We start from the raw sequence: 22,812 nt of genomic DNA, 5'->3' as shown, positions 1-22,812 counted from the left end.
GATTTTGGGTAAAAGCTTTTAAGCAAATTCTTAACAAATGACTTCCTGGCTTTCATACGACAGGATAAGGTCAGTTGTAGTACTAAAGACTTATAATCATCACAATACCTATTTTCTGTATTAAATTACAGTTTTATTTATCTGCTTACAAAATATCACATTTATTTTATAAATATTTTATTATATTAGAATAAATCTAATAATGGTTATAATTCTTGTTTCTTCTAATTCGATATTATAAAATACAAAGAAATATATATATTACACATATTACATTGTAGTGATTGATCTTCTAAAGTTAAAACATTTTATATGGTGTTAAGGTTGTATGGTGTTAATAATAGTTAATTTTTTTAAAATATTATCATAAAAGTAATAATAATATGATATAAAAAGGGAATATATAATAAACTATAATAATGTGAACTCTGTTTAATATTTTCTTATTTTTCATAAGAATACACGCAACTCATTCTAAAAAAAGATCTCACCGGCTTTCATGTTGTTTTTGTTTAAACTCTGCTAAATGGGTTTGGTTCATCTATTTTTGAAGGAAAAATTTTTATCAAAATAGAAAAAGAAAGCTAAACAACAAACCAATTAACCAATTAACAATCACTGACGATTATGATTTCAACAAAAATAGAATAGAAAAATAACAAATGCAATTCAGAAATTTTTCAATTAACTTTGACCTTTCGAGCAACAAAATCCAATTAATCTACATGGATTACAAGGCTGCAGTATAAATTTTTCATCATAATCATTCGAGTGCAACCTTTTAAAATAAATAAAATATTTGTGCATTGTGGATTTTTCACAATGCTTTGTGTTCGGTTTTAAAATTCTTAACACATCAACTTAATCTTAATTGGTTTCCGATGTCAGCATTTAAAGTCGGAAAAATTTATTACAAAATGTTTAGCAGTTTTCCACTTAAACACAGGCAGATGAGAGACAAAATAGTTCCCGTGGTGTTTGAAAATTCATTGCACATGCAGCGTTAATATTGGAAAGTCTCCGTTTGCTTTTATATTCCTACGGCACCGAAGAACCTTTCAGAATAAACACTGAAAAAAAAAGGAAAATTGAAATAATAATATCTGCTGGATGCGATATAAGACACTTTAGGATAAGGAAATATTTATTTTAATTTTAGTGAAACAATTCTTTTAGCACCCACGCATTGAACATACATACATTATAATGCATATGCATTAATCACACCGCCTTGAATGTTTTCATTCTCTGAAAATCAACCTCTCAGCCGCGATTAGATGAAGTATTTCTAAATGAAGACGTCAAAACAATAATTATTTTATCTTTATAAATTAATTAAGATATGCGTTAGACTGATTATGATTTATGTAGTTGAAGGGAGACACAGTAACATGGGTCGAAACATAGTAGAATTGTTAAGTAATAAGTATTACCCATTGTTGTATTGTGAAATAAAATTGTATCAGCTGAAAGGAATGGCATTAGTATTTAAAGAGAATAGATTTATTCCATCAATGTGATATCACCAAAATGGCTACAAATGTTTCCTCCAACGAATTTACTTTAGATTGAAGAATATACTTGCTAATATAACCCTTGTTACACTTTTTATCTTATTAAGAATGAGATGTGTAATTCATGGATATTAATTGGACAGACAAAAACTTATCGAATATTGATGAATAATATAGTTGTTTGATCAGGTTCAGTGTAGATAAAGCTAGATGATTAGTAAAAAAATATATTCGTTGCCCATTTCGTAATCCTGATTTGACAATACTACTTTAGTGTCATATATAAATCATAATTGTTATCTAAAGCATCATATGTTTAGTTTAACTGGATTTTACTAAGAAGTTCATGTAAAATCTGTGGTTGGTTGGTTAGTTCCATGTACCTCAATTTGCGATTTTTTGCCATTTTGTTACCACATTCATCGCAAGAATCCTAGTATAGAATAGTAATGACAAAATTCATCCCGCCGAATTTAGATAATTCGTCTTCACCGATGAACAGTATGATCAACTATCAAAGAAGTATCTTTCTAAGAACCTATATCTTCTGAACGTCAAAGCCGGACATTCACAGAAAAAATATGTTATGGTATCTTTTTCTGCGGGTTTCCACAACTTCTGCAGTGTGGATTATGGGGAATGCGCAGTTTCTCAGCGTGGGTTTCTATACACCAATGACCAGAAAGAACTGCAGTAAGCCTTGCTGTGTTCACGAGGTCTCTTTTGATGAATTCGGAGAACCTATGTAAAATTTGTATTAATGTAAGTATTTTACCAGTGTATGGAGTTGTTTAAAGCCTTGTTACGCATTTTTTATAAAATCAAAAAATATTTAATAATAATTTTGTGTTTAAAACAATGAATTATTAAAAAATATTTAAAAGCTTTTATATTGTACATATAATAGTTTTTATAGTACATATTCAAATTATTTGCTGGAGTGAACTTCGATCGAATGCAAAGAAATCTAATTCCATTTCTTCTTTAATGAAAGTCTTAAAATTAATTAACTTAAGTCGTTTAAGAATACTTATAATCATAAGTTAAAAAACTCATAGAGCGACCAACCTGTAAAAGTTATATGGAGTAAACATATGTCAGGAGCTCTTACATTGTTGTAAAACATATCGACGTTAAAAAAGTTGTTTGTAAGGGTGTAACTACTATAGCTACTAAAGAGGTAGAAAAAACGTTGGTTTAATGAAGCAAATTTTACTTTTACAACTGAAGTGAACCAACTGTGATTTTAGATAGGGGGCGCTGTAAGGCTTAGTTATAGAAGCACTGGTCCAACTATGAAAATTATACTTAATTTAATACTAATAAATTTTAAAGCGAATTAATTAAGCTATATATTTTTAGTACATATTTTTCATAATAGCAAGTGCTTTCATTAATTCTTCTGCTTAGAATTAAAAAAGAGAAAACCAATTTTAACAGAATTCTTAATGAAAATGAAAATTCTTAATGAAAAATGGATTATGATATAAATTAAACAAAAAAAGTTTCAAAAAGATTTCATGTACTCAAAATATAAAAATATATAGGTATATATCTAATATATCCAATAAAAAACAAAAATTATTTTGGAGAGGATATTAAGTTTGTAACACTAGCTCAAGATCCCAAACAGAGATATTTTATGTGGCAATACAAGTTTAGTAATAAACCTGATATTTGGTTTTTATTCTAAATAAATATTTGCTTCAAAATTATATCTAATAGAAACGGCACCCCTGCAAAACAAGAAGGGAAAGCATTCACTATGACATTATAATCGCATTTAATGGTAAACGAACATCACAAGTGGTTTTTATGTGATATTTTATGGATTGACAGTAAAAATAAGGGAAAAACATGCATCAGATGGATTGTCACAATACTGATATGATGATGTTAAAGAGGGCACATGATTGAAATCATAACAAATGCATTTGTTTCTGTTTAATGACGACTTTTTACGCGTTTACGTGACCGGCAGATAACAGCAACAAAAGGGTTCAATGCAATCGAGAAGTGTATTTTGCCGGTATTTCATGATTCGGAAATCATGCGGAAGAGTTCTTCTCACTGACATGAAACCCTTTCCTTTTCGCTTATTTGAACAGCTTCAGAATTAGCTTTAGTGTGTCGGACATTTAACGTTATTGTTTGTTGAATCCATCTGTTGGATTATTATTTTTAGAGATACAGAAAGTATAGTTGAAAAATATTTAAATAATTTTTTTCATTGAATTATCCACAAAAAATAAATACACTTTTGACTTATAATGATTTTTTTATGTGACATATGTGAGGGTGTTGGAAGTTTGTAACTGAAGTTAGAAAAGATAGGGCACTTGACATAGGCAATTCATCAACCACATCAATCGAAAATTTCGAAAACCATTTGTGACTGTTAAGTGATAAATAAATATTTTAACTAATAGTAACGTATTTAATCAATATATACGATCACAATCCCTAAGGTATTAATATGAAAAAACAAAATAAATATCTGCAAAAGGATTCTAATTACATATAGAATTATAAGAACCAGTAATTTATTAGGACAAAACCTTTTAACATTTCGTGGTCAATACATGATTTTAAAAGGAAACGTATTCTAAATCCACCAGGATATGTCAAGAACGTTGATCTTTAGAAAGTTCTTGAAATAAATATTGTATCTGAGAGAATAAAAAGGCTTGTAGAGTTCTAAAGTAACTTAAGAAACTGAATGTTCTAAATGATATCCCAATCGACGTTTAAACACACACAAAAATAAAATATATATATATAATCTTATTAGAAATAAATTAAAAAAGAAATTATACATATATATTTTATTAACTTTATTAATAAAAAAAATATAAAAAATTGATCTATACCACTTTTGCCACGATCTTAAGAAACTTACTAATACAGTATATTGGCTATATATTAAACACAGTATCTTTTAGTTGATTTTTTTGGTTTTTATTTTTTTATGTAATACTAGAACAAATTTTTTCAGTTTTTTTAAGTGTTCAAATAATATTTTCTTAATTTAAAAAAGTAATATTTTGATTTATATATTGTGTGCCTCAATCGAAGACCGATGCATGGATTGTATATTAAAAGAATTAAGTTGCAGTTCCTATTAGACATATTCGGTTTCGGTTACCCATCATTTTTTTGGGTATTGGAACACTCCTATTATACTTACGCTAACATGTCAATAGTATTGGTATCGGATTTCCTTATCGGATTTACTTTTCGAAAAGCATGTGAACTAAAATATAATAAGCTATTCTTAGACCTACTGATACAACACAAAAATGGCGCTTTCGAATTCAGTATCTATAGGAAACCAACGAGTACCAAACGTGTCATACCCAACAACTCAAACCATTCGTTCCAACACAAAATGGCAGCCTTCCACCATATGATACACAGAATGCTAACATTACCCCTTACACAAGCAGCTATCAATGAGGAAACCACACACATCAAGGAAATAGCGGACATCAACGGATACTCCCACAACACCATCGACAGAATTATAAAAAAGAAACGCAGGCAACTGTATTCCAGAAACATGACGACCTTAACAACAGAGAAGCCAAAACAAAGAAGGGTCGCCGTAGTGTATAACAACACCGTCTCCAAAGGTCTTAAAACCAAATTGAAAAAATTCAATATCGACCTAGTTTACTCCAGTAGACCACACCAACTCGAAAGTTTATTACCATCCACAAAAGACCCAATCGACTCCTTAGAAAAATGCGGGGTATACAAGATCAACTGCGGCTCCTGCAACAAAGTGTACATCGGACAAACAAAAAGACCCTTATCGGTAAGGCTCGAAGAACACCTAAAAGAAGCGAGGGAAGCACTGAAAAAAATAAACCCTCACATAAAATCAAATGTCGCCAGACATATAATAACAGAAAAAACACCACATCAACAAAGAGAATGCCCAAATAATTAAAAACGTAAGGGATACCTGGAAATTAGAAACGGCAGAGAGCATCGAAATACACAAACATCAGGCAACACCGTTACTCAACGGCGATAAGGGAAACGTATCATCATGGCTTTTCAAATACATCCCAAAAAACAAATCCAACCAGTTGACCGAACTACCTACGCATGATTAAGCCTGAACAACAAAAACTAACCCATCCCACCATTTTTTACCTAACACCCTCAAGGACAAAAACAACAATAACCCTACCAATTAGATTTAAATTATAAGACCTGTAATAAGTATAAATAGCTTGTAAGTTGCATAGATGTTTTTAATATTAGGAATCCTCCTGATGAAGGCAAAAGCGAATTTGCCGAAATACGTATAGAATTATACTAAAAAATAACGCACGAAATAAAAGTTAACATTCTTAAAAAACAAAACAGACTTTAATATAAATTTCGACGTAACAACTCAAAAAATTAATAACAAAATTATAAGCTATTGTTATGTTAGATAAGCCTTTGGGTAATTAATGGACTGACATGCTTGAAATACTATTGTTCTAAAAATTTTAATCCTTTCGTTACTACTTATCTTGAGAGATTTTGGATTATGTTCAATTTATTTTAATTTGAAATGAAGTTACAGTAAGATTGTTCTTCCTATGTGTAGTGTTTAGATGATGAAATAAAAGTACTTGTAGTCTGAAGTTAATGCTAAAAAATAAATCCATATACTAATCATATTTAGTAACCCTTTAATATTTATAAGTTTTACATATCTTTTGCCTTAAGGAAGTTATAACACTATCTTGACATAATATACAATATATATGCATATATGCACATTTATATGCATGTTTAATTTACTAGAGTTTCTGTTTTCAATGATTTCTTTCATATATCCTTATAATATGCTCTACACTACAATTTTTTATTAATTTAGTAAAGAAAATAAGTATAAATATTTAAATTGTACTTATAGTTTAGAATAGGTTCATTATTTCGCATGAAGATAGCATTCGATCTCGTTTGAGAGTTAAATATTGTGCCCCAATGTAAAATACATACAAAACACCATCTGCATCTACAAGTTCATTAATTTGACTAATTTAATTTGCATATATTGATAATCCTGAAGTTGATTAGAGATTTTCAACAGGATATGCTCTAGCTTCTAGCCAAAAATTTACTTCAATTGGCTTTAAGATAATTTCAATAATTTAAAAAATTTTTATATTAAACAATTATGGTGCATTAATGTTGAAGTTAATATTAATGCTTGAATTATTGTTTGAATATAGTCCTTTGATCTATTTCGAAGGTTGATATTCTTTGTTATTAGTTTCGGGTTAGTAAAAAATAACATCATCAGATGAAATCATCGCTTTAATAGAAAAAATATATTCAATAGATAACGAATATTTTATTTATATACTTATATGAACAGCAAAATATATATGAAATATTATAAATATTAGATCTTTAGACGTGACTCTCACTCAAACTTATTACACTCCTAAATTACACCTTAAGATTCCTTCATAAAAATATTTTAATTTTATTAAAAATTTTTCAATAGATATTTTAGCCCTCTTTTTCAAAATTAATATTTCAATGCAATCATAAAAAAACCGCAAATAACAAATAACATGGAATGTACGAGTCACCGCACTCCTTCTAATGCTTTTCATTCATGGAATAACACCTTTTGTTGTCACAATGACATTCCTTACACCACCATCACAGTTCCATCTACCTCCTGTCAAATATTTCCGACACCCACATTTACACTGTAAACAGCTATGAAGTTCTTAATTCATGCTGGGAACGTTTGTTGCCACCATAATTTTCTAAAATTATGCCATGAACGTTTCATTAATTTTTCTCAATAAAAAATTCGTGGCAACAACTGTCAACGACACCAATAACAACAGTAGCAGCAACAAAATTTACAACAACAATAACAACAACAGCGGCGCAGATACCAACGTGCAGCCCTTCGAGCAAATACTAAAAACCGTGGGTTGGACTTACATATTCCCTTCTTCCTGCCAATGTGAAACGTGTGCCAAAAATCATTAGCAACGGAATTACGCTCAATGAAAAAAAGAATGCAATAAAAAAGATAAAAAATAAGAAAGGGAGATAAAAAATACCAGTTGCCCTTGCCTTGTGTTTCTGTTTAGTTCTACCCTTACCTTTCCGCGGATTCAAAATATAAATTTACAGTTCCTAAAATTAAGACAATGTATAATCAGCATAATCAGAGCTGCGAAGTTGCAGCTTAAATGTACAGGGTGTTTTTATTGCACTTAACATTCCATTTATCATAATTTGGAATATATGTATGTATGTGCATTTTGATTTAGTAAATAATAAATGGATCAAAATGTATATATTTTGGCACAACAATAAGTATATGGTCCATATATTTCAAAATAAATAAATCATGTCATCTAATAAATGAATTCATGGTTTAATGAATACAGGATAGTTCCAGTAAGTAAAGTTAGTCCATGTTATTATCATTCATAAAATTTATAAAAAACTTGTATTGCATCAGTAGAACCATCGAAATCATTTTGTGTATGGTAAACAAAACGAAAAAACATCTGTTACCAGTGGATCTCGTTCTAATACCAGTTTCTTAACATTATATAAAGTTACTAATATAGAACCGGAACTGAATTATTTGTGAGTACCAAAAGAAGTATTATATATCATTTCAACATACAAAAATTAATGCTTTATAATTTTAAATTAATAATTAAATTTGATTTAAAGTCTGAACACTGACAAGTATAGAGCAGCTGAACGCATAACCCTAAGAAAACTATATAATCAAACAATTTAGTATACTAAAAAGCGTCACCAGTTCATCAACAAAGTAAAGTGGACACTTCTTTTGTATGAGCCTTGCGCTTTTTTGTATTCTAGATCCTTTCATATAACCTCTGAGACCTGAAGAATAATAAAAGGCCAAAATATAATAATCTACTTTAAATTGTTGCGTATAAACTAGTTGGGATATTTAATAAAAATATCTGTTATGTGGAATATGCTTTTAATAGAGTAATCTTTTAGTTTATAAGAAAGTGCTTCAAAGAGATAATGGCTTGGTTCAATATTTAAGAGTTTAAGGATGACAGAAATTTAAGATTACACAAGACAAGCGGCGATTGACGAAGGAGATGGAGAGTGGGTTATAAGCATTAATAAATCGGATAAAAAGAAGAGTTTTTAAACATTTTTCAAAAGTTGTGAATATAAATATATTAGTCTTATTATAGGCTTTGAAAAAAAACACCCTGTATTTATTGTTTGGATCATATTGCAAATTGCTTTCAGTTAACTTTTTTGCTTCAATTTTGTTACTTTGCCAGTTTATGCGCTTGGAAATGTGGACATGCTTTCATGCTTACAATTATTAGATTATTTCAAGTTGAGCAAGTAATCCCTCGGCTGTAGTTTCCTTTCTCATAATATCCCATAAAGACGACTTTTTATTTGAATATTTTTTTTTTTAAATTTTGAGTGTCTAAACATTTTTGCCCTCTTTAAAGTTTTCCTGCATTAGACAAATTTAGATTTGTTTGAAGTGTGAGATACGGCAAAAAATAACTTTACGCGCTCACAATGCGAACATTTGCGAGGGTCGACGAGGATGTGTGCGAACATTTCTTACACAAAGCAAAAGCCAAATATACACGTTTTATTAGAGGACCTTGCCGAGAAGTATTACTTTATGCCAAAATTTGCCCTCATTATACAAATACTCTCGGCTGTTGTTGTCGGTATTGTTTTTGCTGTTGTTGTTGCTGTTGTATCTTGTCACTTTAATTTTCTGTTCACAGTTGCGACCGAAATTTAATATTTTATACTCTTTTTATCTTTTATTGAATTTTTAATTGGAATTTATTATCAAAAAGAGATTATGTTGAGTTATTTTTCTTTTTTATCTATGATGAGGGTGAGAATTTTTTCATCCAAATTATATGGAATACTGAAAAGGGCGAAAGAAATAAATACGGTATTTTTATTTGAGGTTTATAATATTTGATTTAAGTCCTTCGAAAGTAACCAAAAATTTCATCTGATTTTTAGGTATTTTGAACAAAATTTAATGACAATTATTTTGAATAAGAAAAAAATACGAAGGGTTTATTATTTTTATCAATGTTAATACTAGGACATTTCCATTCTAGTTTTTTTGGGAGTTTATCATTTAAAATACGTTAAAATTTGTTAATGTCGGAGATATGGGTTTGCTGCAACTGAAAAAAAAATTTCTGCCTTAGAGTTTATTAAGTTGACAGACAAATAGTTTTGTGTTTAACGAAGTATTACCTTTGATGAGATATATAATAGTACTGAAGTGTAATTACAACAACTAGAATAATTAATTGCTTTTATATACAACTGTGGTTTACGCATTTGTTTAAGTATGGCATAGCAAATGAATTTGTTGGTTAACAGCAAAAATATGACAAAACTTCAAGTATGTATAATATAAATCAATCAAGTACTGTATTGGTTCATGAATCCGAAATGCTAAGTTGTCCTTTAAATTTGGCAGGGTGTGACTTAAAACCTTGAGACTTGGAGTCTAGATATTATATACAAGCAATTAACATCATACATCTTCTATTTAATATAGTTACTTCGTTATTTTTTATTTAAAATAAAAATTAATTATATATTATATTAATTTTGAACTTGAAATCTTACTTCGTTATTTTTTATTTAAAAAAAATAAATTATATATTACATTAATCTTGAACAAAAGTGTATTGATAGTATTTCCTAAAGTAGGCACTGGAGTTCTTGTATTCTAAATAAATTTCACTTTTGTACTGCCCTACTCCACTAAATAGTATTTTGTTGTATTTTGTCGTCTAAGAAAGAATTCTAGCTAAATCAATATGGATATGTATCGCTTTTTGCAATATCTGTAATCGGATGTTATGTTTTTTAGAAAACAGATTTGATCAAATTTTATTGTATTTTTGTTCCATTAAAAATCTATTCCATGACGTTGACAATTATTTATTTTATAAAACTTATTTCAAACCAGAAGAGTTTATTTTGAGAGACCAATGTTAGAGACAAGTACTGATTACGAGTATATTAAAAGATAAAATCTGAATCATATTGGTAAAACTGAAAATGTGATGTATGTGGTTTACATACAAATTTTTTATTTATAATAAAACTTAACTTTCAACTACTGATATACATTGAAGTCGTAAGTTCCGTTTTGTTTTATTTTTTAAATAATTGTAAATCTTGCATTAGTCTATTTTTAAATTAAGAAATTAACATTTAACTCTAGCTTTAGCAAGTATAGAACAGCTGAAAAATAAATCAAAATTACTAAAATTTCTTTCTGAGAACTAAAATGTTTTGCAAATTTTCTGTATGTATTGTTCTTTCTGTATTATTACTCAAAAGAATCTATAATAACTGTTTGATTCTTGTGTTTTATAAAGGGCCTCTAATCATCTAGAGCCATAACCTATGTACATGTACAAAAAATATATTTATATTTATTACGCATATTTAATATATATAAGTATGTGTTGCAAATGTACTACGTATTATAAACAGTTGTATCACCAACACTCAAAAGAATGTACTACAATTGTGTGATTCCTGTGATTTATAGAGAACTTCTTTTCGCCAAGAGCTATAACCTATGTACAGGTACAAAAAATATATTTCTGTTTTTTATATTTATTACGCATATTTAATATATATAAGTATTTGTTGTAAATATACTATATATTATACAGTTATAGTACAATTCCAATAATTGTATCACCAACAATTAATACTCAAAATATTCCTATACATATTAAACTTTTTATTTATGGTGTAGAAATTGTTCTCTTTAGATTCTACTTAAGTTTTAGTAGAACAAATTTACTAATTTAATTGTAATTTGTAATTTTTTATATTAATAGCTTTTAATATTTTTATTGTTCATTTTTAATTATGATCATATTCATAACGTTTACAGCGAGACCCATTTATACCTCTCTCTTTGCTATTTAGTCCAATTTCGTTGGAATGCGCCGGATTATAAATCTCAAGCAATAATTAAAATTTTTTATATTTTTATCTAAGATAATTAACTTGCAGTAAATTATAAAATTAAGTATCTTTAAAGTTTATAGATTAAAATTCTGTGACGTTTGTAGGAAAGCACAAAGTAGTTCAGCTTCAATTTTTAATTCCAACATTAAGCAGTGCTGCTGCTGATAATGACAACGATTTTTAGGAGTTCAATTGGTGTTCACTACTTTTTCGGTCTTTTTGGACGTCTCTTGTGGCATTCGTGCTAAGCCACCAGTAATAGCATTTCTTACTGTTAATTACCACAGAAACCAATTTTCTGTGCACACAAGTGTATGTAATTTGTTACGTTGTGATAGGATCATTGTGGCTTGATGACTGCGATGACTGCCGTGATGGTGATGTTTGTAAATTACAAAACTAAACTAAACAGAAAAAAAAAAATAAATAAAATAAAAACAAAAAAATTGGAGGAAACAATTTCTTTTTTACTTAAAATTATTGAATACCAAATCCATTCGTGGTCTTAATCGTTACATTATTCTTTGATTTTGTATTTTTTCTCTTCGGTACATTGGAACAAAAGAAGCACTGAAGCCAATAATGAGACTGGCTGTGGAACGGCGGATTGTTTAGGACTGCCAATGGCTGACTGAGTCATGATTGTGCAAAATGAAAATTTGCAGATGCAGAAATTAATAAAAGTATTGATTGCTTATGAAATTTTTATATAGGTACGAGTATATATATTGTTTATTGGAACAGCGACAATAGTCGTACTGTACATAGACTAAGTTTTGACTTGCCAGAATTGTTGGCCCATTTTGCTTTATTTCCTATTATAATAAACGGTCTTTTGTATATGTAAGCATATACGGTATATACTCTACATAATTTATTTATGTTGGAAGGTACATGCATATTTGCATTTCATTAAGTTCTTTATCGTTTTGATATCGAAAGTTCTACAGAGTTTTTTTTTATCAACTTTTTAATGTGCTTGAACTGAAGAGCTCTTGACAGTACACCAAAAGTGCTTAGGTTCCCATTTGCATGCCAAAATTCTGATTACTTTTTGTTTTTATTTTTTTTTTTGGTTCCCCTCTACTTTTGAGTATTCTAAATGACTTCAATGGCTCTTATGAAGTCAATACACACATTTGCAAAATTTGACGATTTGTCTGTTGAAACGTTGGTCTGTAGTTCGCCTCTGTAGAAGACCTTTACCGCAATTTGGCACAATGTGTGACTGCAAATTAGTTCAGCTCATTAGTTCCAAAGCAAAAACAAAGCAAAATATTAGAAAGAGAGAAAAAAATTAAATTGAATAAAAGAACTCTAGCATAAAGCAATGTTTGCATGAGAAGAAGGAGGGCTGGCTCCATGCTAGTCTATAAAACAATATGTGCATGCCGGTTCGTCGGGTTCAAATAAGCCAACTGCGGGAAATTAATGAAAATCGGCATTGCAAAAATAAAAATAATATGAAAAGAATTACTAATCACGAATATCATAAGAGAAATGATGATGATGACGACCATGACGAAACTGGCAATATTTCTCCTTCAGAACTGCAAGTTTTTTGTGCTATTAAAACGTGCTTGGAAAATTTTGAATTACTTTTGTTTGATTTTATTGAAGTAGGGAGGGAATACGAGTAATGCAGGCAAACTTTATATAAAGAAAATTGCAACTTTATTTTGCTATCGATTGTGGTCTCTGAAGCAAAAGAAATTTATATTGTGTGAAAGAATAAATTTTTTTTATAATAAAATAGAACCAAAAATAAAAAAAAAATCAAAAAATAATTTATTGTCTTGGTTTGCAATATGAACCCTTTTGAGTATTATCAGTTAATCAAGGTTTTAAATTATATTTTAAACTTCAAAAATTGAATAAAAATTTTTTATTTTTTCCATAAAAATATTAAAGGTAACATTATGGCATAAGTATAACCATTACTATTACTATTACTATTAAAGACTAGAAAGCGCTGCGGCCTGTATAGATCTTCTGTGCATCACATAGACACTTAACCCTGTATTTTTCGCATTATATAAATTTTAACATATTTTAAAGTTTGTTTTTTCATAATTTATATGACACATAATAAGACCACCTAAGTTGTGAAGGCTTTGTCTGCCAAGAGTTGGATTATTTTAAAAAATGTGCTTTAGGATCTCAATATTCCCTTCACTAAAACCACAGACATTAGTGTTGAAGAGTTCCTATTTATATAATTGATATTGCAAGTTGTAATGAACTATAAAATAAACAGATAGACTCATTTAGTCTTTCCTATTAAGTAAAAGCAGATTACTTATTATTCGCTTTATTGGTAAAAGATAATTTTATTTGACGTTGGCCTACGTTATTAAACTAGTGTTATACTCTCCTTTCCTGATGACTTCATTTAAATGACTTTTTATAAGGCTACAGTGTGGCTCGAAACTAATTAGGAATATATTTACCCATCCTTTGACTGGGTTATTCATTTTTCCTACTCCCATTTATAGATAATTTCATTTGAATAGGTTTTTGTAAGTTCACGGGTAAGCTCAGGATCAGTTAAGAGAATGTTTCTTTCATTTTTGAATGGTTCCCAGTTTATAAAAGACCTTGGACCCATTCTAAACTATAGTAAAATAATGGACAAATACGTTATAAAAAATTGTTTAAAATGTCTTCACTATATTTAATTTTTTTTGTGTATATTGTAAAGATGAACATTCCAAAAAATAACCAGAGTCGAAATCGCGCTAGCAATTGATGTAGTTAATAACCGGGACAGTGAATATGTCCTAATAAGGCAACATCAATCAAGAAATTACGACAGAAAAAGTTACGGTTTCTGATTTTTAACATACATGACAAAAAGCATGGAATTTTGTTGCATTAGGACAACGCACCAGTGTATTTTTCAGTAATTGTAATAGCCAGATTGATTGAATAATAATATTAGAGAGTATAGTATACACTATATTTATCAGATTTGGGTTCGTATAACTTTTATTTATTTTCAAATTTAAAATTACCCTATGGGTAACAATGTGGATGTCTATATAAAACTCGTGAAGCTCATTGTTTCATGTTATGCTATACTCGAGAAATTTTTTCTCGTAAGCTCATAATGTGTTACCATTACTATTGGTTATTGCTCTAGTTCCTATGTCACATAGTAGGACGTCATCCTTAAAGTTTTATTGACCGTTTCCAATAAAAACAAAGTGGTTAAAGCCGTGTCTTTGTTTTTGGACTCTGCTGAACACGATATATATCTGTAAAGTCCTAAATATCTCTGTACCGTTCGAATTTGAGTATAAGCAAGAACAAAGTCCTAATAAGTAAGTAAGAAAGTATTTAATTTTCTCATTCTGATATTTGGAGTATATGTAACTTAAACACTTTAAATTGTTATATTGCGCTATTGAGTTCTTTCGGATTTGGTTCTTATATAAAATTTTGTTGAGTGTGTTCGTAATTTTTTACTATTCTGAGACTAAAGAGCCTTCAAAACACTAATATGTCGCACTGTATATAAATAAAGTAACAAGTGCCGCTCAAAGCAACAAGGAAGAAATTAAAAAGAATAATGTTGCCAACTTAACGACAAAGGGAACTACGACAATTCCTATCAATGACCGATTGCCAATGCTTTCTTAACTGAATGTGTACGATCTTATATTAACTGCCTAAACATCACTCTTTGGAGTTTATGCAATACTTACTGCTTGAATCAAATGGTGATTTTCTGAGCTCTAATAAAAATTTTATGAATGAGATTCGGAAATGGTTTATAGTCAGTTATTGCTATATACCTACATACATAGAAAGCACTTTCGCTAATAATCATTGCGTGACTTAGAAATTTTGTTTATTTAAATTTATGAATATACTAGGTGACCCCGCGAACTTCGTACCGCGTAACAGTCAATGAATGTTATATTAAATTTTAGATTCATCAGCGATCGAATTTTGTGCTTGAATACACGTGCAGTGATGTCGTGCCGATCACTTGATGTCTGTCCAGAAAGCAGCATTTGAACAATTTCTTTCCATTTTGGATTACACGAACTAATTTTCTTGGTAGTTTCCTCACCTGATTTAAAAACAGTAAAATTAGTATCTTAGAAGTGAGACTCACGTCTGTATTCTGAATTGAAAACTATGATGTTGATACATACAAACCATTCAATGGGTTTATCATTTTTATATTGAAGTCATATCCATCATCTTCTTGCCAAAACATCAGTGGGTATTGCAACGTGTCATATGAACGGTGTGTTTCACATACTTGTTGCAGTTGCCCAGTATCGCGACGTGTAAGCACAATATCGCGTATGTTCAAGTTTTCTCCAACGATCAGGATTGCAACTTTATCTATTGTTGGAGCGTTAAATTTGCGTTCATGTGTTTCTGCTGGTCGTTTATCCGCTCTGATCACAACTTTGTAGTTATCATGTGGCATGCGCTCCAACGCAGTCTTGAACAGCCTGACCAATGCCTGACCAATGATGTTCATGAAGTAGTTGCTGCAGATCTTGAAGAATTGTTATTTTCATTGCTGTGTTGATCTCTTGACGCCGTTCAAGTTGTTCCATCATATTGCCCATGAAGTATATTTCCAAGAATTTATGTTGTGCATCTTCAACAGGTTGCAATAATTCAATATGATGATGAATCTGGCACTAGCACAAAACAAACATATCAATACTTTCAGCTCATATTTATTTATTATATTTGAATTTATTATATTTGAAATATTTGAAAAAAAAATTTAAAAAGAAATCAATATCACTCAAACTGTCGAACTGTCAACAGTTTGAAACATTCTGCTATTCGGAGCGGAGACGATTCCAACAAATCAAAGCCGTTCTTGAGTTATAATTGGTCTAAATAACCCGACTTTCTCTTATGTATATAGATATATTAAATATATGTTGTATTAAAATTAAACAAAATTAAAATAAAATTTTAACACATCATCAAATGCTTTAAAAAGTTGTGTGCTATTTTTTTTTGTGTTGAATAATGGTGCGTTCTTGACGTCTTTATTGAACTTTTCAATTTATTAAATACGGAAAATTAGTTGCGTTTATGATATATTTTTTATACACGCTTACTCATTCTAACAACAAAAAATAAACAATTTATTTTGATTTTGTACATTTGGACATTTGGGTTGGCTTCCCAGGAGTAGTGACCCCAGTTTCCATCCAAATGCCATTGTTTTGCAGGAGTTTTATTGCGCACAATAGGCAAAGTAACCATTTACGAGTGTGTACACATATAAATTTTTATGTGTGCATACGTTTATGTGTTAATTTATATGCTTTGTGAGCATATAACAATAAAATTTATATTAAAATAATCACAAGTCATTTATCAACTTCAATTAATGATTGTTAAATTAATGCAATAATAGCAGCAACTACAACAATAATGAAAGCAACATTTACGACAACATATAATATAAAAATAAAATTGCTGCTGATATCAGAATCGAACACAAATGTTGCAAACATAATAATTAAATTAGTAAAGTTGACGCCAACAGTTTTCCAGTGTATACTGGAGCAGCGGTGCTCGTGTGCCGCAGCACAGCCAACTCCAGTCATACAGCACCCTTGCCAGTTACCAGCATAGTGACTATAGTTGGGAATAGTCAGTGCCTCCCACTACCACTACCATTAGCCTTTGCCTTTGCCTTTGCCTTTTCCTTTGCTTTGCCTTTAGACAATTCCATTAAATGAACGTGTTTCTAACATGATTGTTGCGGCTGCCCGGTGTGATTAATGGCAGTTTGATGAGGAAGCATTTTAATTGTCTACATGTGGTACACGTATAAAAAAATATCAAAAATATCAAAAATATATTTTGTACTTTTGTAATTATAAATGAATTTATTTGTTAAATTTAGTCTGCGTATTTTTTAATTACAAAACAATTGCAGCTCACAGCACTCGCTGCTAATTATGCACAACAATTTCAACTTTATGAAGCTTAATCTCTTCTTCATGCATCATTCCATACGAGAACATTATGGCTATGGATGATTTCGTGGAATTCAATTTTTCAATTCCATTATGAGTGTCAGTAATCGATTAGAGATCCAGAAAATGTATATCGACCGCGTGATGATCCAGATCCACATGCGGTATTTCTATATATTTAATATATGTTAGGAACGTTGTCCAGCACATACTGAAGAATGATGTAAAGACGACCTGATTCCGTAGTGGCACGAATGCAAAATTTACAGTTTGCATACATGGCCAATAAATTACGCCAACTTTGTATGCGTCGAAGAATTTATTGCTAACCTGTAGGCAAGAAAATACAATTTCGTTTAGAAAACAATGCAATAATTTAACGTTAATAATGAGAATTTATAATAGAACAACGTGTACGGTTGACTAGTCGAACTGGGAGGAAAATTGTAATTAATCATGAATTATTACAAGTATTCATGTACGTGCGTATTAGAAAATTTCTCGGCATGCAGTATTCCGTAATTAAATGCCAGGCATACTCGTATACTAAAAACAAGAATTTAAAATATAAGCTTAAGCTGTAAATTTTTCAAATGACAACGTCCAGACACATATAGATCAATAAAATGCCAGTTATTTTTATGCAAGTTCTTCAAAAGGGATTAAAACAACCAAAACAGCAGCCTATTAATACAGCTTGTTAAATGAAGTTTTAAACTTTTTTTTATTACTCCAATAATATTACATTTATCATAGATATCTAATAATAGTTTTAACGAATGAATTTAGGAAGTTTGAGTCAACTTAAATCATCATTTAAGATAACATGTTAATGATATTTTTAATACATTTCATACTATTTCAATACTTAAATTCATACTTTGTTTTAAAAACATGAAAACAAAAAAAAAATTAAAAAAATTTTGAAACACTGTAGTTATATATTTATAACTATATATTTATGATTAATATTTTTGTTTTATTTTTTATTGTAATTCAATTTAAAGAGAGATCTCAATGCATTTAAATATAACAGCATTCAGTACGTCAACTCTGAGACATTCCTGTGTGGCTTTCAGAAATGTCTTCATCTAACAATTGCTGTAGTTGCCTATATCATGGCTTGCCTTGTCATTATTGCCGAAGACGTCAGATTTGATGTCACCCGCAATTGTCGAAAATGGGTTTAATTTAAAAAAAAGAATAGCTTAATATATTCGTAAGTTTTAATTTAATCGCCACTATTGAATATGTTGATATTATTGAGTTTTTCAAGTTCACATTTCAATAGAAATGTAATAGAATTGTTCTTAAAGTGTATTTTTGGAGGTGCATATTACCTAAGTAATAATGTGAAACATATAGAATAATTTACTCGCAGTTATTTCGTAAAAGTACTAGAATTTTGTTGATTTGTGGATATTATGAGTTTAGATTCGTAAAAACTCCTTATGTAAAATATGAATTAACTTAGTGAGAAATTAAGAATTTACTTTGTATACTAACAGACAGATACACAGTCTTATCGACAGACGGACATAGCAAATATCGAATTGTTATTTCAGGCTGAAATAATAGGGGTATATAGGGAAAATATATGTAATAGGGGTATTGATTTAACATATGCTTTGTATACGTATTATGTTTTGACGGACTCTTGAGAAAAAAAGGCATTTTCGTTTGTATAATAGTTTTAAATCATATTTTAAACCGAAAATGTTTTTTTACCAAAGTTTTGCAAAATATTAGCACAGACCTAGCACAAAATAGCACGTATAGAAATGTGATCATATAAACACTCTTGTAATTTTGGACGATTTCGTGTTTGTCCATTGTATCATTTTATATGTAAGATCGCAATTTAAAGTTAATTTATAGTACGACTTAATATATTTAAACTAATTAAGTTTGACTTTAAACTGCAAATAACTTCAACACAAAGTTACCGAAATCGCCAATACATGTTTTTCAGATTAGAATCATATTTTCTAAAATGAAAAGACTGAGTAATGTTTGCTTAAAGCGCTACAAAGAACTACAAAAATAATTTTATTATCATAGCTTTATAATTTTTTATTTTTTCTATATAATTTTTATAAGTTTCTTTACATTTCTGAAGCCGGTGGATCCATTTTAAGTACTTAATATCCGATTTTTTTTTTTGGAGTTTGCTACTTCGACATTTATTCTGCGTAGTTAATTAAGCGAACTTTTCTTAATAATATCAAAACCGATGGACAAAATTCAGTGGTAATATAAGAATATCTAATAGAACTAATAGTTTGTATGTAGAGCACCCATAGGGTGCTGTAATCAAGCATACAACAAAAACTTCACCGTAACAAATTCTTGATACACAATGTATTCTTAATACCAATCTAAAAATATCAACTACTTTCACTAAATTATTTTTAATGATTTTTTTATTGGACGACTTCAAGTCTATCTGAAAACGGAACTACGGACGTTTCTTTGGCTACATTTGAAAAATATAGCAGGAAGATTTAGACATGGAAATGTTTTTCAGACTATAGTGGCTCATTTATGCACCTTGTTAATATTTCATATTTTCAAGAATATTTCAAGCAAAATGAAAATGCATACTTTTTAAAAAAGGTAAATCTAGCCTTTATGGTGTGGGAGAAATAATAATTAAAAATATAAAATAGAGAAATTCAAGAATCCGAAAGTAAACAGGAGTTATGTTGTCAGTCGGGAGTGTCATAACTGAAGTAGTTATTGGGATAGTGGTAGCATATTGCTAAATAACAACTTTAAAAAAATAATTAGACAATATTTGGAACATACTACCATCTAGACGTATTTTAATGACGGATTTTTTTTTGTCATGATGATTGAATGACGTATATTCACTTAGCAATTAGAGAAAAAATATTTTTCACACTAGTGCAAGAGATAATTTTGGGAGGTATGAAAGATAAACATGAGAAAATGCATTCCAAATTCATCCATCATATCCTTATTTACCGAATTTTTCTTTTTAGGGTTTACAAGGTGTTGAAAGTTTAGCTAAGAGTGTATAAAATCTTGAGAAATGACAAGGCTATTGTCTCGTCAATATATAGTCTTCGAAAAAATAAAGATTTTGGTGACAGGTTAAAAAATCGAATTGGTATATCAAGGAATGGTATGGTATATCAAGAAAAAAACAAATTATCTCTTATATTCTATGAAAGAATACTTGGGTGCTCTATGAATTGCAATTGTTATTTTGACTGCTTTAATTTACTGATAGATAATATGTACTGTATATTAAATTTAAAATCATAAAACAAGTTTAAATGAATCTCAGCGATATCTAAAGAAAATACAAATTAAAAGAAATTGTGAAATTACAACGTTAAGAAATTATTATGGCATCAGGTTTGCTCTTTAGAAGTATTGCAATAAATCAAAATTTGATATAAAATTTTTATAAATATGGTAAATAAAAAATATTGATAGATGAAAAAAAATTAAATAAAGAAGAAAATTTTATTAAAATTAATTTTAGCTTTTTCAGTTTTTCTTGCTTTTTCTATATGTAGGATAAAAAATGAAAAACACCAAGTCAGCTGCTTTGTTAGTTCGATTTTAGAACTTTACCAAGTGAGAAATAAAGTGAGTCAGTCATTCTTTATCACCTTACCGATTACTAAGTTTTCAAGTAACGTCTGGTTTCTTAATGCTTCATTCATATTCAGAAAACATGCTATTCTTATTTAACTAATTACAGATATATAAAAGAATAATTCTAGTGGAATACACCATTTTAAAAAAAGTTACTAGACTAAGGTTATACATATTCATATTCAATAAGGGTACTGAATACATAAAAATGACATTTACATTTACATACTTAACTAACATGACTATATTTTTTAACTTTCAGGCTAAAAAAGGTATGTTTAAAAAAAATATATAATTATTTTAAACTTAAACTGCAGAGTTAAGTATTTGAATTTATGTGCCAGAACGTAGATACTTGAATTCGAATCAACAACTCCACTTAAAACAATAATAACAATACCAACAATGTAATCAGCCACACACAAATTGAAGTTGACACGTCAAGTGTTTTGTCGCCATCTGCAGAGCGTAATTGGACAGGCGGACAGACAAATAACAAAACAGAATACCACACTTAAAGCACATTCAACATATGCGAGTAGTTATTTGTACACTTAAGATATGTATGAACTCGGGACTCAATCTAGATGTAGGTATGTGAGGTATATGCGAACATAAGTAAATGTATTCACACTAATATGTGTATAAACGATAAAGCAGTTCTTCTCATGCAACGTTCATCATGCATACATACCTCCTGCTTAGCTTCTTTGTACGTTCTGTCCTCCATCAGTGTTGTGCAGAAGAGGAACGAACTAATTGCGAATGGATCATATGCTGCCTGCTCGGTAATAGCTTTGCAAAGTGACGACTTGATATCGGTGCGTGGCCACATCACACTGGCCAAACGTATCCATACATAAATTGTTGGTCCCATAAATAAGGCACCAAATAAACTGAATCTGTTGAACAGAGAGTTAACACATTTGGCCAACAAAGCAAGTATAAAGCAAATGTTTGTGATTCGATGGAGTTGATGATGATATGTTGTGCATGCAATAAATATGTTATGCTAAAATGCCAGTGATGATAATAATGCCAAATGTATGTCACATATGTGCATATGTTGCGAATCTTGCCTGAGACATTTCTTCCAGTCATAATTACGGAATGTTCGCTTTTCAATTATGGTCTGTTCGATTAGGCAACCACAAGGCCACAGCAATCCATACGATATCATGCCACGCACGATTTTGTACTTATGTGTGAAGTTAATGAAGTTGCGGATCATTTTCTTATTATTGCCGGAATTCAACTAGAAATCTTCTACTCGTATCTTATAATACTGTTTAACTAAAAAAAAAGAAAACAATTTAAATTTGATGTTAGTCTAGGAAAATTTTGAGATTACTTTATTTTAACTAATTATATATTAGATAAAGGGCTTAAAGGTTTGTAATACTGGATAAAGATCTTAAAATATTTTGTAATATTTATTATTTTCGGTCCCTGCTTAAAATATTAGAAAAATATTTTTTTTTCTCTTCCAAAAATATTTAATTAAAATATGTGTATCATCCATCCATTAAATTATAAATTGAAACATATACATTCACATGGTATATATAGCAGAGATTAAAAACAAAAAAAAAGTGGTGACAGTCCTATTAAAATACATAAATCATTTACCCTAAATTAGCTCTTAATAACGTAATCTTCTGCAA

General features: G+C 29.5%; 2 protein-coding genes across 7 annotated transcripts in view; both read right to left on the bottom strand.

Annotated features, from left to right (window-relative positions):
• Positions 1-15,275: 15,275 nt before the first annotated feature.
• On the bottom strand, positions 15,276-16,264 carry LOC119683647. Of its 2 annotated transcripts, none has more exons than XM_038097441.1 (2): positions 15,710-16,264; positions 15,276-15,624 (listed from the first exon to the last, which is right to left on the bottom strand). In XM_038097441.1, exons 1-2 carry the CDS (start codon positions 16,045-16,047, stop codon positions 15,621-15,623), a joined length of 342 nt encoding a protein of 113 aa, XP_037953369.1. In that variant the 5' UTR covers positions 16,048-16,264; the 3' UTR covers positions 15,276-15,620. The 2 variants fall into 2 exon arrangements, with proteins under 2 accessions (XP_037953369.1, XP_037953368.1); XM_038097440.1 differs by having other exon boundaries at positions 15,714-16,264.
• Positions 16,265-17,395: 1,131 nt separating this feature from the next.
• The window catches only part of LOC119679305 (mpv17-like protein), a 479,294-nt gene continuing 473,877 nt past the window's right edge, over positions 17,396-22,812 (bottom strand). For all 5 annotated transcript variants that reach the window (XM_038091573.1, XM_038091572.1, XM_038091577.1 and 2 more), the window contains 3 exons: positions 22,228-22,441; positions 21,843-22,050; positions 17,396-17,848 (listed from right to left, as the gene is read on the bottom strand). In XM_038091573.1, the coding sequence (XP_037947501.1) occupies positions 17,630-17,848; positions 21,843-22,050; positions 22,228-22,379 (579 nt within the window). In that variant the 5' untranslated portion in view covers positions 22,380-22,441 and the 3' untranslated portion in view covers positions 17,396-17,629. The remainder of the gene's footprint in view (positions 17,849-21,842; positions 22,051-22,227; positions 22,442-22,812) is intronic.

Source organism: Teleopsis dalmanni, chromosome 2, assembly GCF_002237135.1.
Source record: "Teleopsis dalmanni isolate 2A chromosome 2, ASM223713v2, whole genome shotgun sequence".
Lineage (NCBI taxonomy): Eukaryota > Metazoa > Arthropoda > Insecta > Diptera > Diopsidae > Teleopsis > Teleopsis dalmanni.
The sequence above is the reverse complement of the archived record's forward strand: the minus strand, read 5'-3'. Positions and strand labels throughout refer to the sequence as shown.

Bases quoted from the DNA above. Each gene is read 5' to 3' on its own strand.
- LOC119683647 (XM_038097440.1), bottom strand. From the start codon at position 16,047: ATGAACATCATTGGTCAGGCATTGGTCAGGCTGTTCAAGACTGCGTTG. The intron at 15,625-15,713 runs GTTTGTATGTAT...TTTTTAAATCAG, and splicing joins AATGATAAACCCATTGAATG to GTGAGGAAACTACCAAGAAA.